Raw genomic sequence first — 24,764 nt, 5'->3', positions numbered from 1 at the left:
CTGGGGTAATCGGGATGGGTGTGTCAGAGACAATAAGATTGGCACAGGATAGAGCAGGATTTAGGGCTGTTGTACATAGGGTCACTATGAGTCGCAGGCAACTCAATGGCACATAACAGCAACAACAACGATTCTTAAGGACACAAGGACCTTTCCCCAGAACCAATAGAGATAGAGAGCTTTTGCTAGAATTTGTAGCTTGAATTTGGACTTTGAATCTCTTAAATGATAAGAGAATCACCTTCTGTTTGTTGAAGCAATCCACTTGTGGAAGCCCTCCTATGGCAGTACTGGAGAACCAAGACAACAGTCCAGTATGGTAGCCACAAGCCAGCTGTGGCTATTGAGCATTTGAAATATGACTAGTTCAAATTGAGACATGCCATATAATACAGATTGAATTTCAAAGGCTTACTACAAAAAATCACTATAAAACACATTCCTTTTTTAAAATGTTGATTACTTGTTGAAGTGAAAATATTTTTTTAAATTTTATTTATTTGTGTGCATGTACCGTCAAGTCAGATCTGACTGGTACAGGAGGAAATTGTCCCTCCTTCTCCAGCAGAGCATCTGGTGGATTTGAACCGCACACCTCTGGGATTGCCCTGCAGCTTGTTGCCACTAGGCCACCAGAGCTCCCTGAAGTGAAAATACTTTATATGTTGTTGTTATAGGCCGTCGAGTCACCTGTGACTCATGGTGACCCTATGTACAACAGGTCTGAAGCCTGCCCTATCCTGAGCCAGTCTCACTGACTCTGCTACACCGCCCCAGCTACTATGTCAGTCCATCTCATCTGGGATCTTCCTCTCCTGTGCTGACCCTCCACCCTTTCAAGCATGGTGTCCTTCTCTAAGGACTGGTCCCTCTTGGCCACATGCCCAAAATGTGTGAGATATAGCTTCAAAATCTTTGCCTCCAAGTAACAACTTGGCTTCACCCTTCCAGGACAGACGTGTTAGTTTTTTTGACAGTCCATGGTATGTTCAATACTCTTCTCCAGCATGACAACTCAAAAGCATCAGTTCTTCTGTCATCCTTAGTCATTGTCCAGCTCTCTGATGCATAGCAAGTAATTGTGAAGATCATGGCCTGCATCAGGTGCACCTTAGTTCCTAGACTGACATTGTTGTTCTTCAGTGTTTAGGAGAAGTCCCTGACAGCAGACTTCTTCAATGCAGTTTGTCCTTTGACTCCCTGACTTTTGGTGCTAAGCGTGTTGACTGTAGAGCTGAGCAAGCTGAAATTGTTAAGAATATCAATTTCTTCTCCATCTATCATAGCCAGTTGACCCAATGGTGAGGATCTTCTATTTGGTTGATTTTTATATGCCTAGGTTATAGCTGAGATTAATAAAGAGTAAGCTTCTACAATGCATTATAATTATCACCTTATATGTCTGTGAAGGTCTGGTGTCAAAGTCTATAGGAAGTTGCATTGCTAACCCAAAGATCAGACCTCTTTGATAGTTCAAATCCACTAGTGGCTTCTCTGGAGGGCCAGTTATAAGTTGGTTCCAACTCAGTGGCAATGAATTTTGAGTTTTATTGGATATATGCCCCCCCCCGACTGTTAGTATGCCAGAGGAAAAAACCCTTTTTTAAAATCTCTATTATTATTATTATTATTAATTTTAATGAAAATTTACAGAGATTTTGGATTTCCATTCATTCATTGTTGTACTTTCTCCCTGCTCCCCACCACCCCGACTACACTCTTCTCTTTGAAAAGTAAAAGAAAAATTCTTTCATTGTTTTACAATCCCTCCCCCCAGGTCCACTCCACTATGCAGCCTTCTTTCTGGCCTCCTGTCATGACAATAATGCCTAATCATATATCCCTTTTAAACAGTTCTCTCTCTCTCTCATCTGTTTCAATTCATTATACATCATTTATCTAATTTTTCTCAGTCTCCCCAGCAACCCCTATGTCAATCCCGTTTTACAACAGTGTCACTATGCAGTATCTGTTCTTTTATGACTGAGATATTTCACTCAGCATAATGTCCTCCACGGTCATCCATTTTTAATAATATTTGATGAGTTCCTTGTATTTCAATGCAGCATAGTATTCCATTGTGTGAATATACCACAGCTTCTCTATCCATTCGTTTGTTGATAGGTACATCTCTGTCTTATCACTCCTTGATTCACCTTTGAGAGTGAACCAACTTTGGGTCTCCAAGGTCTCCAAAGAGCAGAAAATAGGCCATGGGAGCACAAGGCTGTGATCATCTCTCTGAAAGGGCGAGAGTAAGTAAGAATAACACAGCCCCTCACCACTCCAGAGCAGAAAGCAGATCAGGAGGCCGTAGCCCAGCTCCATGGTGCCTATAGAGCCCTATCAGCTGCAAGAATTTTGTTTATTCATTGCTGACTCACAGGTTCACAGTTATGATACCAACAATGGGGTTTATTAGGAAAAGAAGTTGGAGAGTGGGGAACGCAAAGAATATCACACAAAATAAGTCCAGGTTTTGGCCCAACATTTCCACGTCACAGTTCCTCAGTTAGTCCAGGCTCTGGTTTCAATTCAGCAGTCAGCTTTTCCTCCCATCATCAAAGGCAAGAACAGCAAAAGTACAGCTGTGGCCAGCACAAATGCAAGAAACCTCAGGTCACACCTTGCCTCAGTTTCTCCACAGCAGTGCCAGTCTCTCCACCACCAGTCTCCCCTCAAGTCTAGCTGCTCAGTGTGGGAAGCACTCTTTCAATTATCCTAGTCCCACAGCTGATGCTAATTTGCAAGACTGTGTTCCTGCAGTTAAGGTGGCTGGAGGCCAGAGTCTAAATGGTAAAAAAACACCAACTTTTAGACTACCACCACACAAAACTATAAATCACATGGAAGGAGACTCCTCATCTTTCTTCCTAAAAGTCACTGGTGAATTTGAACCACCAGGAAGGCATCATCTTCGGGTTAACAGTGCAACTCCCTACAAAATACACCCACCAAACTTCTCCTATCAAAGAGTTTAGAACAAAGTACAGATTCAATACATGTTTATCTAGTTGCATTGACTTGAATTAGATGAAATAATGCAAAAATTGAAACAATATTATTGAACAATACTATTCTGAAGATATAGCAGATCATTTGCTCTTATGAAGAATCGCCATGTAGAGTTGATCTTTCAATGTTATTTTCCTAGCCATGACAATTTTATCCTTTACCATGTAGATGGATGAGAATATGCAAATGGGGTATGTTAGCCTATCCGTCGGGGGATTGGCCATCTACCAATCCACAAGAGATTGGCTAGTCTCACCATTAAATTGAACAATTCAGCAGGAAGAGAATGACACTTCCCTGCCACCACTGAGAAACCTCACCACCAGGAAAAGAGCAAGCAAGAGGACCACCAGCCATAGCAGCCACAGCAGAGAAATGGACCTGACATGAGCCAGAGGCCTGACATGAGATGAGACCTTGGGAATGCTAACTCATTGGAAATGAAGCTAAAAGCCTTTGCCCAAGTGTTTTGGGAAACTAGGTTGGGGGGGCATAATCTGCAGAACTGAAAACTTTGTAACACTGGCCTGAAGCTGTGAGGCTCAAGGCTGAGGTGCCTGTGAGCTCATTTCAGGAATCATCCTGACTATTCTGCTTCTAACCTGGATTATAACCTTTTGACTTCCCTAACATGGTTCTGTGTGGTCTGTAAGCTATTGCATCAGATTTTGGACCCAGCAAAGCAGTAAGATTGATGTTGAGATGAGTAGAATGAGGTATGGGAATGTGGGGGCATGCTTGACCTCATGGGAATTGATTTTGTGTTAGTGATATTGACAGGGACAGTTCCCTTTGTGAAGTTGGTAAAGGTCAGACATGACCATCTCCACGTGGTTCTTGCTCTTTTTACATACCATTTATGTCAAATCCATTGTTAAAAATAAGCTTTATATGTTGTGGGTTTTTTAGATTTTAATGAAAGTTTATAAAGAACTTGGATTTCCATTCATTCATTGTTGCACATTTTCCTTCCTGCCCCCCATTCACTTTTTTCATTGGAAAGAAAGTTCTTTCATTGTTATACAGTCGTCGTCCCTCCCACCCCAGACTACTTTACTATACAACTCTTATTTTGGACTCTTATTTGAGTGGGCAGTGGTCATTGAAAAGGACAAATTTATCCTTTTTGCTTTAGGAGCTGAGTATTATGATAAGACCAGCCAAAGGGAGAAAGAAGATGATAAAGTCATTCCTGGTGAAAGTCATACCTACATCTGGCAGGTCCTGAGAGAGAATGGTCCAATGGCCTCTGACCCACCATGTCTGACTTATGCCTATTTTTCTCACGTGGATCTAGTTAAAGACCTGAATTCAGGGCTCATTGGAGCCCTGCTGGTATGTAAAGAAGGTAAGTGACAAGATTAAGATTAAATAAGCAAAGTACAAACATCTGGGTTTATTTATAAAGTATAACACTTGTATTTTTTTTTCTTCATCTTACTGTAGGGGTGAAAACAGTAACCACTGCAGTTGCAAAAAGCCAAGGAAAGGCGTTTATTTTGGCATACTGAGTAAAACAAAAAAGACATAAAGAAAGGGAACTTGGGACTGCCAGCAGAACAACTCTTAAGATGCAATGGCTGCATTTTCTTTGGAATCTGTACAAGTTTAGATAAGAGTTCACCTTCCATTAACATACTAAAGAAGAAAGATGCCCACACATTTGACTCACAGGTTTTCCTTGGTATGCTTTTCAAGACATGGGATATTCACAAGCACAGTTGTTAGGTGTTGAATCATCTGCAACCACAGCAACCCTATGAATAGCAAGTCTATGCCCTGCCCTGTCCTGCACCATCCTCACCATCTCTATCATGCTCGAGCCCCTTGTTGCAATCACTGTGTCAGTCCGTCTTGTTGAGGATCTTCCTCTCTCTCTCTGATCTTCCACCTTTCCAAGCAGGATGTCCTTTTCCTAAACTGGCCCTTTCTGACAACATGCCCAAAGTAAATGAGACAAAGTTTCATCATCTTTACCTCTAGGGAGTACCCTGGTTGCACTTTCTCCAAGACAGATTTGTTTCTTCTTTTGATATGAATCAGGTGCACCTTGGTCTTTAAATTGACACTGTGGCTCTTTAAAACCTTTAAGATGTCTTTTTTTTAAATAAAATTTTTATTTTTTTACTGACTTAATTAAAAAGTTCATATACACTGTCTTTTCACACCGAATCTTTCCCATTTTCTTTACCCACCCCTGCCTCCACCCATCAAATTGTGTGAACCTATGGTTAACTACCCCCTCCTGATATCCTCATCCTTCTGCTCCCCACTATTGCCCTTGGATAGTCATATACATTCTACAATAATGGTCTTATACAGTATTTGTCCTTATGGGACTGAGTTAGTTCACTTAGCATAATGCTTTCCAGTCCCTTCCAAATGAGGTAATAATTTACAAAATCATTGTTCCTGCTTGCTACATGTTGTTGTTGTTATGTGCTGTCGAGTCGTTTGCGACTCATAGTGACCCTATGTACAACAGCCCTAAACCCTGCTCTATCCTGTGCCAAACGCACTGCCTCTGACACACCCATCCCGATTACCCCAGTCACTGAATCAATCCACCTCATAGAGGGTCTTCCTCTCCTGTGCCGTCCCTCCACCTTCCCAAGCATGATGTCCCTCTCCAAGGACAGGTCCCAAAAAAAAAAAAAAAGACAGGTCCCTCCTTACAACATGTCCAAAGTATGTCAGACGAAGGCCCAGAATCTTTGCCTCCAAGGAGCAGCCTGGTCTCACCCTCTCCAGGATGAATCTGTTTTCTTGGCAGTCCATGGTACATTCAATACTCTTCTCCAGCACCCCAGCTCAAAGGCATCAATTCTCCTTCTATCCTCTCTAGTCATTGTCCAACTCTCCAATGCATAACAAGTGATTGCGAAGACCATAGCCTGTATCAGATGCACCTTAGTCTCCAGAGTACACCATTGCTCTTAAGTACTTTGGAGAGGTCCCTAACAGCAGACTTTCCCATTGTAATATGTTTTTTATTTCCTGGCTGCTGGTGCCAAGAGTGTTAACTGTTGAGCCAAGCAAACTGAAGCTTACCACGGCGAGTCAATATTGTATTGAAAGTATTTGCTAGGGTAATATAACAAGAGAAGTAAATAAAATGTATCCAGATCAGCAAAGATATGGTTGAACTATCACTATATGTAGATGATATGATAGTATACACAGAAAACCCCAAGGACTCAAGAAAAAAGCTGTTAGAGCTAGTAAACTAATTTAGTAGAGTGGCAGGATACAAGATCAATATCCAAAAATCAGTGGGATTCCTTTGCAGTAACAAAACTCAGAGAAGGAAACCAAGAAATCAATACCATTTACAATAACCAACCACAAACTAAGATAGTTGGGAGTGAACCTAACTAGAAACATAAAATACCTATACAAAGAAAACTACAGCACGTTTTTGGCAAGACACAGTAAAAGACCTGAAGAAATGAGAAAATGTGCCCTGATCATGGATAGGAAGACTCAATATTGTGAAAATGGCAATCCTACCAAATGCAACCTACATGTTCTGCAAAATCCCAATACAGATACCAAATTCATTTCTCAAGGAGATCAAAAGGAAAATTGTTAAGTTAATTTGGAGAGGAAAGAGACCCTGAATAAGCAAAACACTTCTGAAAAACAAAAATAAAGTGGGAGGTATAGCACTCCCTGACCTCAAAACCTACTACAGAGCAGCAGTAACCAAAACAGCATGGTACTGGTACAATGACAGGCACATAGACCAATGAAACAGAAATGAGAACACAGAAATAAACCCATCTATCTATCTATAGTCATCTTATATTTGAGAAGGAAATAAAACCTATCAAATGGAGAAATGACTACCTCTTCAACAAATGGTGCTGACAAAACTAGACTGCTACCATTCGAAAGCTGAAACAGGATTCACATCTCACACCATATACCAAAATCAACTCAAGGTGGATCAGAGACCTGGAATAAAGCCCCGAACCACAAAGTTCATAAGAGACAAACTGGGATCAAGCTTAGAAGGCCTAGTCTATGGCATAAAGGGACAGCCAAATACAGGCAGAAATGCACAATCTAAAGAGGATAAAACTGATGAATGAGACCTTCTAAAGATTAAATCTCTGTGCTCATCAGAAACTTTTTTCAACAGGGTGAAAAGAAAACCTACTGACTGGGAACACACATTTGAAAATACCATCTCAGACAAGGGTCTCATAATGAAAGTTTATAGAATACTCCTGGGCCTCCACAAGACAAAGACTGATAACATAATTACAAAAGGCAAAAGACATGGAAAGAATTATCACGGAGGAAGGTATTCAAATGACCAACAAACATATGAAGAAATGCCCCAAATCATTGGCAATAAAAGAGATGAAAATCAAAACCACAATGAGATACCATTTCACTTCAGTAGCAGTTGCAAGATTTAACAAGACAGCATGTAATAAATGTTGGAGAGGATGTGGTGAGAAAGGAATTCTTATACATTATTGGTGGGATTGTAAAATGGTACAACCACTTTGGAAGGCAATTAGGCGCTTCCTCAAAAAGCTGAACATAGAAATTTCATATGACCCAGCTATGCTACTACTTGGAATATACCCTGAAAAAATGAGAACTGAGGTACAAACAGAGACTTGCACATCATGTTCATAGGAACATCATTCACCATCACAAGAACATTGAAACAGCCCAAATGTCCAACCACAAATGAATGAGAAGTTGTGATACATTCATACAACGGAATACTATGCAGCATGCAGGAGAAATGATTTTATAATTTGCTACCTAACATGGGAGGGACTGTAGAGCATTATGCTGAGTTAACTAATTCAGTACCAAAAGGACAAATACTACATAAAACCATTATTGTAGAATGAGTATAAGGATCCAAGGGGAGGCATGGTGGAAGCAGAGGCGTGAGGATGGGCTGGAGGGTGGGGCGGTAATCACAGTGTTGCACAATTTAATGGGTGAGGAGATGTGAAGAAAATGGGAAGGATCTTTTGTGAAAAACAATGTGTTCAAACTTTGTAAATAAATCTATTTTAAACTAAAAAAAATAGGCAAAAGAAAAAGAGTGATAATCCAATTACCAAATGGACAAGAGACTTAGAAAGATTTTTCGCAGATGAAGACATTCAAATGGCCAACAGACACATGAAGAAATGCTCAAAATCACTGGCAGTAAGATAGATGAAAATGAAGACCTCAGTGAGATACCATCTCACCCCAGTAGCAGTGGCAAAGCTTAGCAGGGCAGCAAGTAATAAATGTTGGGGAGGATGTGACTTCCCCCCCACACTAGCTTTTTTACAAAATTCTAATACAAATTCAAACAAATTCTTTCCATTTCCCTCACCCCCCATCCATCAAATTGTACAACCCAATGATTAATCCCCTCTTCCCCCTGTATATCCACATCCCTCTGCTACCAGCCTTGCCCACCCCTCCTGGATCCTTATACTCATTCTACAACAATGGTCTTATACAATATTTATCCCCATGGTACTGAGTTAGTTCACTCAGCATAATGCTCTCCAATCCTCTCCCCCAAGCCAGGTAATAGTTTACAAAATTATTGCTCTAAAAATTATGAGATGGCATAGGACAGAACACGTTTCCAATCTGTTGTTCATAGGGTCACTCTGAGTCTCAACTTGACAGCACCCAACAACAGCAAACTAACCTTAGTAGAATAGCCTAGCCAGAGATCTTAGAACTATCTTTCTCATGGTTGTCGTTATTGTTGATTGCCTTTGAGTCAGGCATGACTCATAAAGACCCTGTGAACAAAAGGTTTGAAGCCCCTATACAACTATTAACATTTATCAAAGTTTCTGGAGGCATGTTATTTAGGAAGTGGATTTACTCATGAACATGGGGGAAAAATCCTAAAAAAAATTAACAAATAAAGATCAGGAATATATTAAAAAAAGGAATGTACCTTGAACAACTTAGGCTTATTGTTGAAATATATATCTTGTATAACATTACTAAGACAACCATAGTCATTTTCACTTTAAAAATGTTTAAATAAAAATGTAACTACCGGGAGGCAGAGAGGTGAGAAGGAAGATGAGGATGAGGAGGTGAAAAAGCAGAAGGAGAAGCAGAGGAGGAGGGACCGAATGCGAGACCGGGCTGCTGACAGGATCCAGTTTGCCTGTTCTGTGTACAAGTTCTGCAGCTTCGACGACGAGGAGATCCAGAAGCACCTACAGAGCAAATTTCACAAGGAGACCTTATGCTTCTTCAGCACCAAGCTGCCTGACAAGACGGTTGAGTTCCTCCAGGAGTACATCGTGAACAGGAACAAGAAGATAGAGCGGCGTCAGGAGATGATGGAGAAGGAAAGTGCGAAACCCAAACCGGATCCTTTCAAAGGGATCGGCCAGGAGCATTTCTTTAAGCGGATTGAGGCTGCCCACTGCCTGGCCTGTGACATGCTCATCCCTGCGCAGCACCAACTCTTGCAACGGCACCTCCACTCCCCAGATCACAACCACAATCGTCAGTTGGCTGCTGAACAGTTCAAGAAGACCAGTCTCCACGTGGCCAAGAGTGTTCTGAACAACCGCCACATAGTGAAGATGCTGGAAAAATACCTCAAGGTTGAAGACCCTTTTACCAACGAAGCTATTGACCCAGAAGCCGAAGGGGAGGACAATTTAGGAGGTGAAGATAAAGAGTCCCCTGACAAGGTGGCCGCAGAAGTCCTAGCTGAGGTGATCACAGCAGCAGTAAAGGCTGTGGATGGGAATGGAGTCCCAGCTCCAGAGAGCAGTGAGGTGCTGACCACAGAGGAAGGCCTCCCAAACACAGCGGAGGTCGGTGAAAACCCCTCTGAGCAGCCACCAGCCAGTGGGACATCCAATGAAATAGAGAAGGGGAGCCCTGATGCAGAAGCTAGGAATGACCCTGCGGAGGCTGGAAGCAGGTTTTCAGAAGCCACAGATGAAGCTGCCACGGCCCCAATAGTGGGAGCATTTGCAGCCGAGGGAGAGAGCACTAGAGCAGGCCTCATTCCAGGGCTCGACATCGCAGACGGAGAAATGGAAGCACTTGAGGCAGAGTCCAAAGATGCTCTTCCCACATAATGACCCTCGTTCCGCCCCCATCCCAAGAGACACTCACACATGGTCCCTTTTCTTGTATGCCATCCTGTAGGGCATGAGTGACTGTGAACTGACTTTGGTCGCCCCACTCTTTCTTTTCAGAATGTGCACCTTTTAGGCTGACCCAGGCAGTTCTGGGAAGGGGCACTGCCAGGGTCCCGCATGCCCACAGGGAGCTTGGCAGTGCCCACAGCTGCCTGAGAGCAATAATCTTGGTGGTCTTTGGGTTAGGAAATCCAGGCACTGGCTGAGTGTCCCCTTTTTATTCCCTCCACAGTTTTTATCTGGGAGCATCCCCACACTGGGAATTTATCTTGCTTTACAGAGGATTCCCCACCCCAACTTTCATTTTAGAAGTATACATTAACTTGGATTTTAACCTCTCCTGTGTTGCACCATCTGGAGCAGGGTCTCATTTCCCGGGACACTGTTCCATCAGTAAGCCTCGGCCTCAGTGGGCCAGGCCACCTTTTCCACCTGCCCCAGGGAAGGCATCACCCAGGACCACCCAGCTCTCCTTGGTGTGCTGAGTAGCAGCCTGGGATAAATACTGTCACCATTTTTATCTTATGCACAGCTGTGTTCTTGGGGAATTTGGGCTTCGTTTTTACTTTCTTTTAATACATTAATTCCACTTAAAAGTATGTAAAAAGGAAGCTTAGTCTACCACACATGAAAAACCAATATAAACCCTAGACAGACATAACATGTAAACCATGAATGTGCAGAAGTTAAATCGCAGTCTGTTAGATAAACACTGTTCCTTGGAGGATTCGGAGCTTGGAGAGAGGAGCTGGGGGATGTGAAAGACCCTGCACTGTGCTGGCCTTTCTAAGAACCAGAAATGAGGTGAGATGCATCCTGTGTGCATTTCATTGCAGAGTTTCACCTACTGTCCACTCTGTGGTTTGGGATGTGTTGGCCAATGGAAAAGAGCTATTTGTTGAGCATCTATTGTGTCCTAGGTGCTAATTCACGATGTAAATGTCCAACACCCAGGCCCTGAACTCAGGGAGCCTCCTCAGAGACAAAAGGTGAATATATATATATATATAATCTTAGAAAGACAATCTTAGCTAGAACAGTGGAAATAAAACTGCTCAGTGATAAATGGATGCCTCTGAAAAAAAATGTAAATACAAAAAAATACCTCAAGAAAATTATAACTGAGACAAATGGAAATTTGTAGACCAATGTTCATAGCATAATTCATCATCGCAAGAACATGGAAACAGCACAAATGCTCAATCATCAACCAAATGGATTGAGAAATTGTGGTACAATCACATGATGGAATACTATGGAGCACTCAGGAGCAATGATTAAAAAAATACTACATAACTTTGGAAATACTGGAAAGCATTATGCCGAGTGAATTTAGTCTCACAAGGACAAATACTGCATATGAGCACCATTGTAAAAATAGAAGGGTAACTAGTAAAACGTATATGGGAAAGGGTGGGAGCGCAGGGATGAGTATGGGTAGGAGAAAAATTACAGCATCACCAATTTGGTGGATAGTTGTTGTTGTTAGGTGCCATCGAGTTGAGGACAACTCAATGACCCTGTGAACAAAAGATCTGAACCCTGTTCTGTCCTGTGCCATCCTCACACTTCCTGATACACTAGAGCCCATTGTAGGAGTCACTGTGTTAATCCCCCCTAGTAGAGGTCTTCCTCTCCTTCATTTACCCTCCACCCTTCTTTTTTAAAATTTTATTTTATTAATTTTAATGGACATTAACAGGTTTTGGATTTTCATTCATTCATTGTTGCACTTTTCTCCCTGTCCACCATCCCCCCCAGTTCGCTCTTCTCTTTGAAAAATTCCTTCATTGGTATACAATCCCCCACCCTGAGTACACTCCACTATGCAAAATATAGGAACCCTTATACATTGTTGGTGGGATTATAAAATGGTACAACCACTCTGGAAGGCAGTTTGGTGCTTCCTAAAAATGCTGAACATAGAAATTCCATATGAGCCAGCTGTCCCACTATTTGGAATATACTCTTAGAGAATGAGAACTGAGGCACAAATGGAGACTTGTACACAAATGTTCATGTCAGTATTATTCACCATAACAAGAACATGGAAACAGCCCAAATGTCCAACCACAATGGATTGAGAAATTATGGTACATTCACACAATGGAATAGTACACAGCACACAGGAGAAATGGTTTTGTAAATAGCTACCCAACTTGAGAGGGACTGGAGAGCATTATGCTAAGTGAACTAACTGTCTTATAAAAACAAATACTGCCTAAGACCATTATTGTAGAACAAGTATGAGGATACAAGGAGGGGAGAGGAGAACAGAGGGGTGAGGATGGGCCAGGGGGTATGCTTAATCATAGGGTTGCACCATTTGATGAGTGGAGGGAGGGGTGCATAAAGAAAAGGGGAAAGATCTGGTGTGAAAAACAACATATATGAACTTTGTAAGTAAACCAGTATAAAACAACAACAACAAAAAGAAAATTAATTCCTTTTTATTTTATTTTGGTTTGCATAAGGAGGTTGTATACATTGTGCTTCATTTATATACATTTTGTTTCATGCATTCCGCCACACTGTTTCATATTTTCATTCCTATACATTGTGTTTTTAAAATTTTTATTTTATATTGGTTTGCATCAACAACAATAATGGTTGTATACATTGTGTTTCTTTCACATCATCCTTCTCTCACAATGTGTTTTACACAATCATTCCCATTCATTGTATTTTATAAAATTAATCACCATTCAACTATTCCATAATTACCCTGTCTTTCTAGATCCCTACCGGATCTTTCCCATTCCTTTACTCCTCTCTACCCATCAAATTGTGTGACCTTAAGATTTCTCCACCTGCCCAGCCTCACCCCTCTGTAATGGGGTCCTGCCTCATTAAATCAAACAGTTCTGCCGAGACGAGATGAGGATTAAATGAAAACACAGAGAGGCTATCGCTGCTGATGGCGAATAGCAAAATTTTATTTTTTAAAGAAAGTTTATATAGGCTTTTAGTAGTACCTCTGCTATAACAATCACATTATCTCAGATGTTGATTATCTGGACAATCATTAACTTTTACAAATCTCAGCACAATACAATGCGGTTTTCCAGAATACCTTATTGTGTGCCTTAAGGAACAAATAGTTTCGGTTGATAAGGACACTATATTCTTTAAGGTTTAAGACATTTCGTCATTCTTTTTATTTTTTTTACCAAATTTTTTTTTTAATTTTCATTTTTATTTTTTAACATCCTACTTCCTTGAGTTGTTTACTGCCAAGCAGATACTCTAGCCAAGACAGAGTTAGTCTTGCTGGTCCTATGGTACAGGGCTAATCTTGCTTTACAAGTTAGCCAGGCCCTAACACCTCTGCTTTCACTTCTTCCCTCCTTGGATCCTCATATACATTTTACTAGTTATCCTTCTATTTTTACAATAATGGTCTTACACAGTATTTGTCCTTATGGGACTGGGTTAGTTCACTCAGCATAATGCCCTTCAGTCTCTCCCAAGTTATGTAGTAATTTTCAAAATCCTTGTTCCTGGGTGCTACATAGTATTCTATCATGTGAATGTAACACAATTTCTCAATCCATTTGATTGTGGTTGGACGTTTGGACTGTTTTCATATTCTTGCAATGGTGAATAATGCCACTGTGAACATTGGTATACAAGTCTCCATTTGTGTCTCAATTTTAATTCCTTGGGGTATATTTCAAGCAGTGAACTAGTTGGGTCATATGGAATGTTGTGTTCAACTTTCTGAGGAAATGCCAAACTGACTTCCAGAGTGGTTGCACTATTTTAAAATCCCACCAACACTGTACAAGTATTCCAATATCTCTACATTTTCTCCAACATTTATTGCTTGCTGTCCTATTAAATGTTGCCACTGCTACCAGGGTGAGATTGTGGTTTTGATTTGCATCTCTCTTATTGCCAGTGATTTGGAGCATTTCTTCATGTGTCTATTGGCCTTCCACATACCTTCCTCTGTGAAAGGTTTTTGCACGTCTTTTGTCCATTTTGTAGTTGAATTATCAGTGTTTTTCTTGTGGAAGCTCTGAAATATTCTGTAAACTTTTGATATGAGACCTTATCTCAGATGGTATTGCCAAATATCTTTTCCCAGTCAGTAGGTTTTCTTTTCACCCTGTTGGGAAAAGTTTTTGAGGTGCACAGGGATTTAATCTTCAGTAGGTCCCATTCATCAATTTTATTCTGTTGTGGTTGCCAGACAGTTTTAAAAGCACTGCTATAGGAAGCCCTGCCTCCGTTGACACCAAAGAAAGTTTAATTGGTCTCAAGTCAGTGATGAAGTAATGTCTCCATCTAGTGGCAATTTCCTGTAGTCCGCACCCCCACCCTGGACAACAATGAATTAATTTTGGGGGGGGTGGGGGATGTGAACTGGGGAAGTGGGAAAGAGAGGGAGGTAAAATGTGCATCAATGAGTCAATGAAAATCTAACTTCTACGATTCAGAAGGAACCTATTAACACCAGAGTGAAAAACTCCCCTATCCTGCTCCATCGTCACAATCTTTTCCACACTCAAGGTCATTGTTGCATCCATTGAGTCAATCTACCTTACTGAAGTTCTTTCTCTCTTTTGCCTTTCCCAGCATGATTTTTTTGCCCAGGACCAACAACATACCTAAAGTAAGTGAGACAAAGTTTCAAAATCCTTGCCTTTAAGGAACAATTCCTCCAAGACAGACTTGTTTGTTCTTTTGGCAGTCCATGGGATATTCGGTTCTCTTTAGCACTTTTAAAAGATATTCAGTACCACGATTTAAGTTCTCTTTAGCACTTTTAAAAGGTCCTTGACAGCAGATTTCCCCAATTCCACGGGTCTTTTGATCCACTACCAAGGATGTTGATTGTGGATCCAAGTAAGATGAAATTGTTGACAGTTTCAATCTTTACTTCATCTATCATCATGTTGCCTATTGGTCCAGTAGTGAGGATTTTTGTTTTCTTAATGTTGAGATGTTATCTGTTTTGAAGACTTTCTTTGATTTTCTGCTGAAAGCAATTCAAATCCTCCTCACTTTCAGGAAGCAAAGTTGTGCCATCTGCATAACATAGGTTGCTGACGAATTTTCCGCCAATGCTGATACCAAATTCTTGTTCATGTAGTCCAGTTTCTCAAATGAATTGTGCAGCATACAGATTGAATAGGTCTGGAGAAAGAATAAAATCCTGATGCACACCTTTCTTGATTTTAAACCATTCAGTGTTCCCTTGTTCAGTTCAGTTCAGACAACTGCTTCTTGGTCTAGGTATAGATTTTGTATGAGCACAATTAAATGTTCTGGGACTCCCATTCTTCTCAGTGTTACCATAGTTTGTTATGATCCATGTAGTCAGATGCCTTTGTATAATCTAATAAAGCACAAATAGACGTTTCTCTGGCATTCTTTGCTTTCAGTCACGATGCATCTGACATCAGCAATGATATCCCTGGTGCCATGGCCCAGCTTGAATTTCTGGCAGTTGCCTGTCAATGTACTTTTCCAACCTTTTAAAAATAATCTTCAGCAATATTTTGTTTGCATTTTATATTAATGGCATTGTTTGATAATTCCAACAATCTGTTGGATCATCTTTTTTTAAATGAGCACAAATATGGATATTTTCCAATTTGTTGGCCAAGTACTTGTCTTCCCTATTTCTTGGCATAGCTTGGTGAGTATGTCCAAGGCTGTATCTATTTCTTGTTATCTCAGTTGGTTCTCTGTGTTGAAGAACAAGTTTCAGAGTCTATTCTGACATCCATCTTGAACTTTTCTTTCTTTCTTTTTCCTTTTCTTTCTTTTTAATGACCTTTGCTTCCTTCAGGGATGAAGTCTGATGTCATCTCACAGTTGAACTGATCTTTGGTCATTAAATCTGTTCTTGAGATAGTTTGGAAATTCAGGTGGCAGAAACTCAAGGTTGTATTTTGGTTCTCGTGGACTTGTTTTCATTTCCTTCAACCTCAGTTTCACCTTGCACATCAGTAATTGATGGCCTGTTCCATAGTCAGGCACTTTTCTTGTTTTGACTGTTGACATTGTGCTTCTCCAACTTCTCTTTCAAAAGATGTAGTCAATCTGATTCCTATGGACTCTATCAAGTGAGGAGGGCTTTGTGTATCGGCGTCACTGTTGTTGTTATGTGCCGTCCAACTCATAGCGACCCTATGTACAACAGCCTGAGATCCTGCGATGTCCAATCGCACTGCCTCTGACACACCCATCCTGATTACCCCAGTCACTGAATCAATCCACCTCATAGAGAATCTTCCCCTCTTGCACCATCCCTCTACCCTCCCAAGCATGATGTCCCTCTCCAAGGACCTGTCCCTCCTTACAACATGTCCAAAACATGTCAGACAAAGCCCCAGAATCCTTGCCTCCAAGAAGTAGCCTGGTTTCACCCTCTCCAGGATGAATCTGTTTGTTTTCTTGGCAGTCCAGGGTGCATTTGATACTCTTCTCCAGCACCACAGCTCAAAGGTGTCAATTCTCCTTCTGTCCTCCCTAGTCATTGTCCAACTCTCCAATGCATAACAAGTGATTGCAGAGACCATAGCCTGTATCAGACGCACCTCCATCTCCAGAGTGACACCATTGCTCTTCAGTACTTTGGAGAGGTCCCTAACAGCAGACTTTCCCATCGTAATACTTTTTTTTTAATTTCCTGGCTACTGGTGCCAAGAGTGTTGACCGTGGAGCCAAGCTGACTAAAGTTGTTAACAATCTCAATCTCTCTCTCTCTTTTAATTAATTTTAGTGAACATTTACAGAGATAACAATCTCAATCTCTTCACCATCCATCCTGATGCAGCCAGTTGGTCCAGTGGTGAGAATCTTTGTCTTCTTGACATTGAGCCTCAATCCATACTAAAGGCTGCAGTCCTTGACCCTCTACAGCAAGTGTTTCGGGTCCTCCTCAGTTTCAACAAGCAGGGCTGTGTCATCTGCATAATGTAGATTGTTGATAGATCTTCCACCAATCCTGATGCCACACTTCTCCTCATAGAGCCCAGACTCTCGCATAATATGCTCTGCATACAGGTTGAAAAGGTATGGAGATAGGACACAGCCCTGGCGTACACCTTTCCCAGTTTTGAACCATGCAGTGTTTGCCTTCTCTGTTCTGACGACTGCATCTTGCTCCAAGTATAGGTTTCGCATTAGCATGATCAAGTGTTCTAGGATTCCCATTCTTCTCAGAGTCAGCCACAGTTTGTTATGATCCACACAGTCAAACGCCTTTACATAATCAATGAAACACAGATAAACATTCCTCTGGTATTCCCTGCTTTCAGCTAAGATCCATCTAACATCAGCTACAATATCCCTAATACCACGACACCTTCTAAACCCAGCCTGGACTTCTGGCAGTCCTCTGCTGATGTGCTGTTTCGCAAAATCATATCATGCCATTCTGTTCTTTATCGCCACAGCTGATGCCTTCAACGACTACCGCAAAATTGCCTGTGCATCTGTGGACTGTGTCAAAGGTAGGAGCCAGGATCTATGTCAGCAGGAGGCCATCAAAGCCTACCCCACTTTCCACTACTACCATTATGGGAAGTTTATAGAAAAGTATGGCAGCAAGCGGACAGAATTGGGATTTACCAATTTTACTCGAATCCTCTAAGAGGGAGAGGCTGGGGAAGAAGAAAGACGAGTTGTAATTTCTGCCTCAGAGAGAGCTTTTCCATTACACTGTGAATGATACTTACTTTGTTGTTCTTCCTGAATTACACGTTGTGGAGACAACATTTTTTTATAGCCACATATGGCCATTTTGTACAATTTTGAAATAAAATTAAATCAGCTGTTAAACAAAAGAACCAAAATCATATCATGTAATTTCTGGCCTCATTTTTGTCATCGTGACCATAATTTCCAGCTATTAGTCTTCTTTGTTTCCACCTTTGGCATTCCACACTCAGTCATTGCCATGCAGTTGGAACCAACTCCTAGCTGACTCTCCAGAATGTTTTCAGAGGCTGTAAATAACATAGATCTTTGAAATAGATGTCAGAAGAGACTCTAAAAATTGCACTACAGTGTTAAGAAACCAAAACTAAGGGGAAAAAGATGCCAAATTAAAAGAGTTGAACAGAAGGTTTCAAAGGGCATCTCAATAAGATAGCACCAAGTATTATAATGAAATGTGCAGAGAGCTGGAATTAGGAATAAAAAGGGAAGAGCTTGCTCTTCATTTCTTAAGCTGAAAGAACTGGAAAACAAATTGGAGCCTGAAGTCACAATATTTAAAGATGCTATGATCAATTTATTGAATGACCCATAAAGCATCAAAAGATGTAAGGAATACACAGAGTCGCTGTACCAGAAAGAACTGATTGACACTGAAGAATTTCAGAAAATACCACATGAGCAAGAGCCAATGGCAATGAAGGAGGAATTTGAAGCTGCATTGAAGCATTGGCAAAAAATAAGGCCCCAGGAATCAATGGGATGTCAATTGACTTTTCGCAGTTAACAGATGCAGCCCTAGATGCGCTCATCAGTCTGTGCCAGGAAACTTGGAGGACAGTTGTCTAACCAACAGATTGGAAGAGGTCCATATGTGTTCTCATTCCCAAGAAAGGTGATCCAGATGAGTTGAAACTTTTGAACAATATCATTAATATCACATGCAAGCAAAATACTACTGAGGATCATTAAAAAAAGGCTAGAGCAGTACATATATAGGGAACCACCAGCAGTTCAAGTAGAATTTAGAAGACACCATGGCACCAGGGAGATCATTGCTGATGTCAGATGGATCCTGGCTGAAAGTAGAGAATAGCAGAAGGTCTATTTGTGTTTTATTGACTATGCAAAGGCATTTGCCTGAGTGGATCATAACAAGTTATAGCTGATATTGAGAAGAATGGAAGTCCCAGAGCACTTAATTGAACTCACGTGAAACAATATACCTAGATTGGGAGGCTGTTGGGCAGGGAAACACTACATGGCTTCAAATTAAAAAGGATGTTCATCAGGGTTATATTCTCTCTCCACACCTATTCAATCTGTATGCTGACCAAATTATTTGTTAAGCTGGACTTTATGAAGAGGAGTGTGGCATCATCAGACGGAGACTCATCAGTAACCTGCATTGTTATGCAGATGACACGACCTTGCTTACTGAAAGTGAGGAGAGCTTGCAGCACTTGTTGCGGAAGATCAAAGAATACAGCCTTTAATATGGATTGTATCTGAAAACAAAGATTTCAGGAGACTTATTGCACTGTGAAATTCTGCAGTTAGAAACTTCTCCAAATTACTGAGGAGTAATCATGTCATTTTGAGGAGTAAGGTGCATCTGATTCAGGCCATGATCTTTCCAGTCACTTGTTGTGCATCTGGGAGCTGGGCAGTGAATAAGTATGACAGAAGAAGAATTGCACCACAACAAGATAAAGGTAAATAATCCAATAGAAAAATGGGCACAGGATATGAACAGACACTTCACCGAAGAAGACATTCAGATGACTAACAAGCACATGAAGAAATGTTCAAAATCCCTAGCTCTAAGATGCAAATCAAAGCCACTATGAGATATCATCTCACCCCAGTCAGAATAGCAAAATTTAACAGAACAGCAAGCAACAGATGCTGGCAAGGTTGTGGAGAAACTGGAACCCTTATTCACTGTTGGTGGGAGTGTAAAATGCTGCAACCACTATGGAAGGCAATATGGTGCTTTCTCAAAAAGTTGCAAATAGAGATACCATTCGACCCAGCAATTCCACTACTGAGAATATACCCCAAAGAGACCATAACATCCAAGCAGATATATGCACACCCATGTTTATTGCGTCTTTGTTCACAATAGCAAGGAGTTGAAAACTACCTAAGTGCCCATCAACAAATGAATGGATAGAGAAGCTGTGGTATATTCACACAATAGAATACTACACTGCATTGAAAAACAAGGAACTCATGCAATATTATTCAAAATGGGTGACCCTGGAGGACATTATGCTGAGTGAAGTATCTCAGTCACAAAAGGACAAAAACTGCATGATGCCACTGTTGTAAATCAGGACTGGCCTTGGGGTTGGGAGGAGACTGAGAAGGATGGGTTCAATAATGTATACTGCACTGAAACAGACGAGGGAGAAAACTGTTTAAGAGGGAAAATTATTAGGGATTTTTGTCATAACAGGAGTCCAGAGTGAAGGCTACGTGGTGGAGTGGACCTGGGGGAGGGATTGTAAAACAATGAAAGAATTTTTCTTTTGCTTTTCCAAGAGGGGAGTGTACTAGGGGGGAGGGTTGGGAGGGGAGAATAGTGCAACAATGAATGAATGGGGGGGGTGGAAGAAGAAGAATTGATGCCTTTGAACTGTGGTGCTGGAGTAGAGCACTGAACATCCCACGGCCTACCAAAAGAACAAATATGTCTTGGAGAAAGGGCAGCCAGAGTGCTTTTTGGAGGCAAGGATAATGAAGATTCATCTCACATACTTTGAGCATATTGCTAGGAGAGGCTGTTCCTTAAAGAGGAACATGTTGGGAAGGGTGGATAGTCGGTGAAAGAGAGGAAGGCCCTTAACCAGGTGGACTGCCACAGTGGGCTCTATTGTGTCAGGAAGTGTGAAGATGACACAGGACAGGGTTCAGATCTGTTGTTCATAGCATCGCTATGGGTTGTACTTGACTCAACGGCACCTAACAACCTAACAGAATAGGACAGGAAGAGAATACCCATCTCTCTGCCTTGGAGCTGCTGGTGGATTCAACTACCTGCCTTTGGGTTGGCAGTCCAACTTCCTACAAACTAGACCTCCAGAACTCCCTATTGGCATTGCACTCACCAATTTATATTAGTGCATCTTGCTTACATGTTCAATTAATTTAAGACTGCAAAAGTTGGTAGAAATCCTGAATTCCTTTGTCTTTAGTTTTCATGGTTAGTGCATCCATTTGAATAGTATGGGTATGGCTACTATCTTCTCACTCACAGTTTCTACTTCAGGGCAGATCCTGATGTGTTCTTTTTGATGATGAGCAACCCTATGCCTCTTCAGACATATAGATCGTATCTGATTCAAAATGGCCAATACCAGTCCATCTCTACTCACTGAGGTCTAGAATGCTGATATTTATGTGTTCGGTTTCACTTTTGACAACTTCTAATTTGCCTGGATTCATACTTCGTACATTCCATGTTCCAGTTACTAATGGATGTTTGTATCAATTAGTGTCCATCGTCTATTTTTTAATTTTCTGTTCTCTCTTTTTTTCCCCCCTTCACTGAAAACTGTTGTTGTATACTGTCAAGTCAGAACCAACTCATAGCTGATCTTCCAGTGGGTTTTCAGCGGCAATAAATCACACCAGAGGAAATTGCCTATCTTTCTCCCACAGAGCAGCTGGTGGATTCAAACCATATACCTTTAGAATTGCAGCAGAGTTTCTTGCCACTTGGCCACTGGTAACAGTACTAGACAGATTTGATTGGTATATAAATAATTTTAGCTTTTTGGACTGACGGACTTATCCAATATTTGCTCTTTTGTGACTGACAATGGAAACATCATTTGCTTCAGCTATTCCAAATGTTGCTGTTATTGTTAGGTGCTGTTGTGTCAAGTACAATCCATAGCGACTCTACAAACAACAGACCTGAACTCTGTCCTATCCTGTGCCATCATCATCTCTGACACACTTGAGCCCATTGCTTCAGTCACTGTGTCAATCCATCTCATTGGAGGGCTCCCTCTCTTTTGATAACCCACCACCTTTCCAAGCATGATGGCCCTTTCCAGGGAGTGGAGCTATTCTGCTACTAGGCATATATTCTAGATAAATGAGATCTGTGAAACAAATAGATATGCATACTCATGCTTGTTGCAGAATCGTTAACAATAGCAAGGAGATGGAAACCTAAGCAATGGATAGAGAAACTATGGTACATGCACATAGTAGGGTATTACACAATGTGAAAAAACAATGAATGCATATTGGATTTTTTAATAGAACGTAAATCCCTTTACTTCTTTTTCAGGGAGTCTGGCCAAAGACAGGACACAAACCTTGTATGAATTTGTGATACTTTTTGCTGTATTTGATGAAGGTTAGTGAGCTTCAATTTTCATTTTGGACTTTTGATAAAAATATATTAACAATCCAATAATTGATATTATGGGATATTATCATCCAGAAGAGGTGATTCTAGAAAGATTATAAGCTACAATTTATGGTACAATTTAATTTGAAGGGAAAAAAATGTAATCAAGGTTATACTTTATAAAAAATAAGGACAGGAGGATTGGGTAACAAGTTGGCCTCATCTCCCTCATTGAATTTATCAGTCAAGTATTCAGCTCTATTTTCTCAATGTTGTTATTATGTGCCATCAAGTCAGAACTGGGTTTTCAGAGGCTGTAAATCCCATGGGAAGAGATAACAGTTTTTCTCTAGTGGAGCAGCTGACAGATCCAAACTGCCTGCTTTTGGATTGGCAACACAATTCCTTACCTGCTAGACCACCGGAGCTCCCATTTTCTCAATAATTTAGCTTCTTTCTTACTTAGAATGCAGCCTTTGGGAAGTTACTTGACATAACTTCCTCAAATTAAAAACTGAGATAATGACAGTCCTTTTTAGTCGTGTTACTCTGAAGAAGAAATCAATACAAATGCTTGAGCAGTGGCGTTATTGTCCCCAACAGCAGCAGCAATACTGTGATCTTCTCTTCCTCTTCCTCTTCTACACTTGTCTTTTGAAGGGAGGAATCCATTATTTCTCCTGTATTTAGTGTTTCTGTTCCTTGACTGTATTATTATAGAAGCTAAAGGGAACATGTTATTGTCATGCTAATGTTGTTCTCTTTTCTCAGAAAGACTTTCTCCCTCTTCACTTTCTCTTTCTGCTTAAAGGGAACCTCAAGTCTGGGTGGTTGTTCTTTTGTGCCTCACAGGATTTCTTTGGTTGTAATCTTTAGGCTGTAATCTTTTGGGGCGCTCTGGTGGCTTAAAGGTAAGGAACTGAGCTTCCATCTCAGAATCATAGGCCCACCAGTTGCTCCTGTTCGATCACCTGCCTCTGAAAACCCACTGGAAGGTCACCTGACTTAATGGGACAACAGCATCTTTGTTTCCTTTTTGCCCTTGGGTTGTTATTTTCTTTCTGCCTCTCAATAACTTTGAGAAGTTATGTCTTCTCCGCCCACTTTACTGAAAACATTGTTAAGGTGTGAGTAATCCTCACCACAGGAAGGATTGTCTCCGCCAACCAGGAGACACTTACCTGCTTTTGTCTCCTCTGTTATCAGGAAAAAGCTGGCACGCAGAAGCAAATGGATCTTTGGCTCAAGATGCAGACTTTACATCTACTAGGCCCTGGCCTAAAATGTACACAGTTAATGGCTATGTAAATCGATCTCTGCCAGGTATGTATATACTTGCTCAAAAATCCTCAGGGTCCTCTGAAATCAACAATCTTCTGATATGCCAAAGCAACGGCCACTCAATTTAGGCCTCTCAAGAATCTTACAGTGGCTGATTCAGCCCTCAGTCACCTGAAAATGCACAGAGCTCACAGTTGTATTTCTCTTTCTTTTTGTGGAAAATTTGAGGTGAACAGGTATTTAAGGAAAATCTGACACATGAAAAGACAAATTAATAATCTTACAAAAGTTAATTCTTAGAACCAAAGAGAATTTCTAAAAACTCCAATTTGCTTTATCATTGATCTTCAAGAAGATACCTCTCACTAAGTCAATAAGATTATTTGAAAACGAACCAAATCACTTTGCACAGTGGCAATATTGTAGCCAGCGGGGTTTATCTGAGTAGTGATTATTACCACTTGAAAAAAAAGAACAATTAGAAGAAGAAATTGGGATTCTGGTTGCCAAAGTAAAGTTGTAGAAGGTAAGATCAAATAGCGAAAATCAGTAATAGCATTGTTGTTGAGTCAGAACTGACACACAGCTGGTCCTCCAGCTGGTTTTTAGAGGCAGGAAATCACAAGGGAGATAACCCATCTGTCTCCCACACTGAGCAGTTGATGGATTCAAATTGCATACCTTTGCTTTGGCAGTACAATTCCTTACCCCTAAGCCAAGATCATAAAATAAGAATCTTCCAGAAAGTAAAAGAAAAGAGAAGAAATATTGAGATAAGTTTTAAAACAAATCTTTAAAAAGAATAAAATAAATGACAGAAGAAAATGTAAAAAAAGCAAAGATGTTAAGTCTTCATATTGAAAGTGTCCAGCAGGCTGAATAAAAGAGATCTTCCACAGAAACTTGTCATTGTGAAATTTCAAGAGACAAAGAATAAAGACAAGTTATTTAAAGTTTCCTCCTGAAGAGACAGGTCTTATTACAAAGGAATGAGAACCAGACTGAAATACAATGGAGAATGCAGGCTACGGTGAGGATAAGTAGGTTCGTCAGTTGTTCATGGTTCTGGCAAAGATGAAGGACATTGCCGAAGCCGGCCTCAGGAAGACTGCTGCCTTGAATTGTTGTTGTTGTTGTTATGTGCCGTCGAGTCACCTGCAACTCATAGCAACCCTGTGTACAACAGCCCTAAGCTCCGCTCTGTCCTGTGCCAATCGCACTGTCTCTGACACTCCCATCCCAATTATCCCAGTCACTGAATCAAT

At 40.9% G+C, this 24,764-nt stretch overlaps 1 protein-coding gene across 1 annotated transcript in view; it reads left to right on the top strand.

Moving 5' to 3' along the window:
* The window catches only part of F8 (coagulation factor VIII, procoagulant component), a 212,088-nt gene that overhangs the window by 62,877 nt on the left and 124,447 nt on the right, over positions 1–24,764 (top strand). The window contains exons 4-6 of the mRNA XM_006900001.1: positions 4,151–4,363; positions 22,156–22,224; positions 23,425–23,541. Of these exons, the coding sequence (XP_006900063.1) occupies positions 4,151–4,363; positions 22,156–22,224; positions 23,425–23,541 (399 nt within the window). The remainder of the gene's footprint in view (positions 1–4,150; positions 4,364–22,155; positions 22,225–23,424; positions 23,542–24,764) is intronic.

This window comes from Elephantulus edwardii, unplaced genomic scaffold (assembly GCF_000299155.1).
Source record: "Elephantulus edwardii isolate Elephantulus edwardi_28Jun2011 unplaced genomic scaffold, EleEdw1.0 scaffold00269, whole genome shotgun sequence".
NCBI lineage: Eukaryota > Metazoa > Chordata > Mammalia > Macroscelidea > Macroscelididae > Elephantulus > Elephantulus edwardii.
Note: the sequence above shows the minus strand (reverse complement) of the source record. Positions and strands in the feature narration are given on the sequence as shown.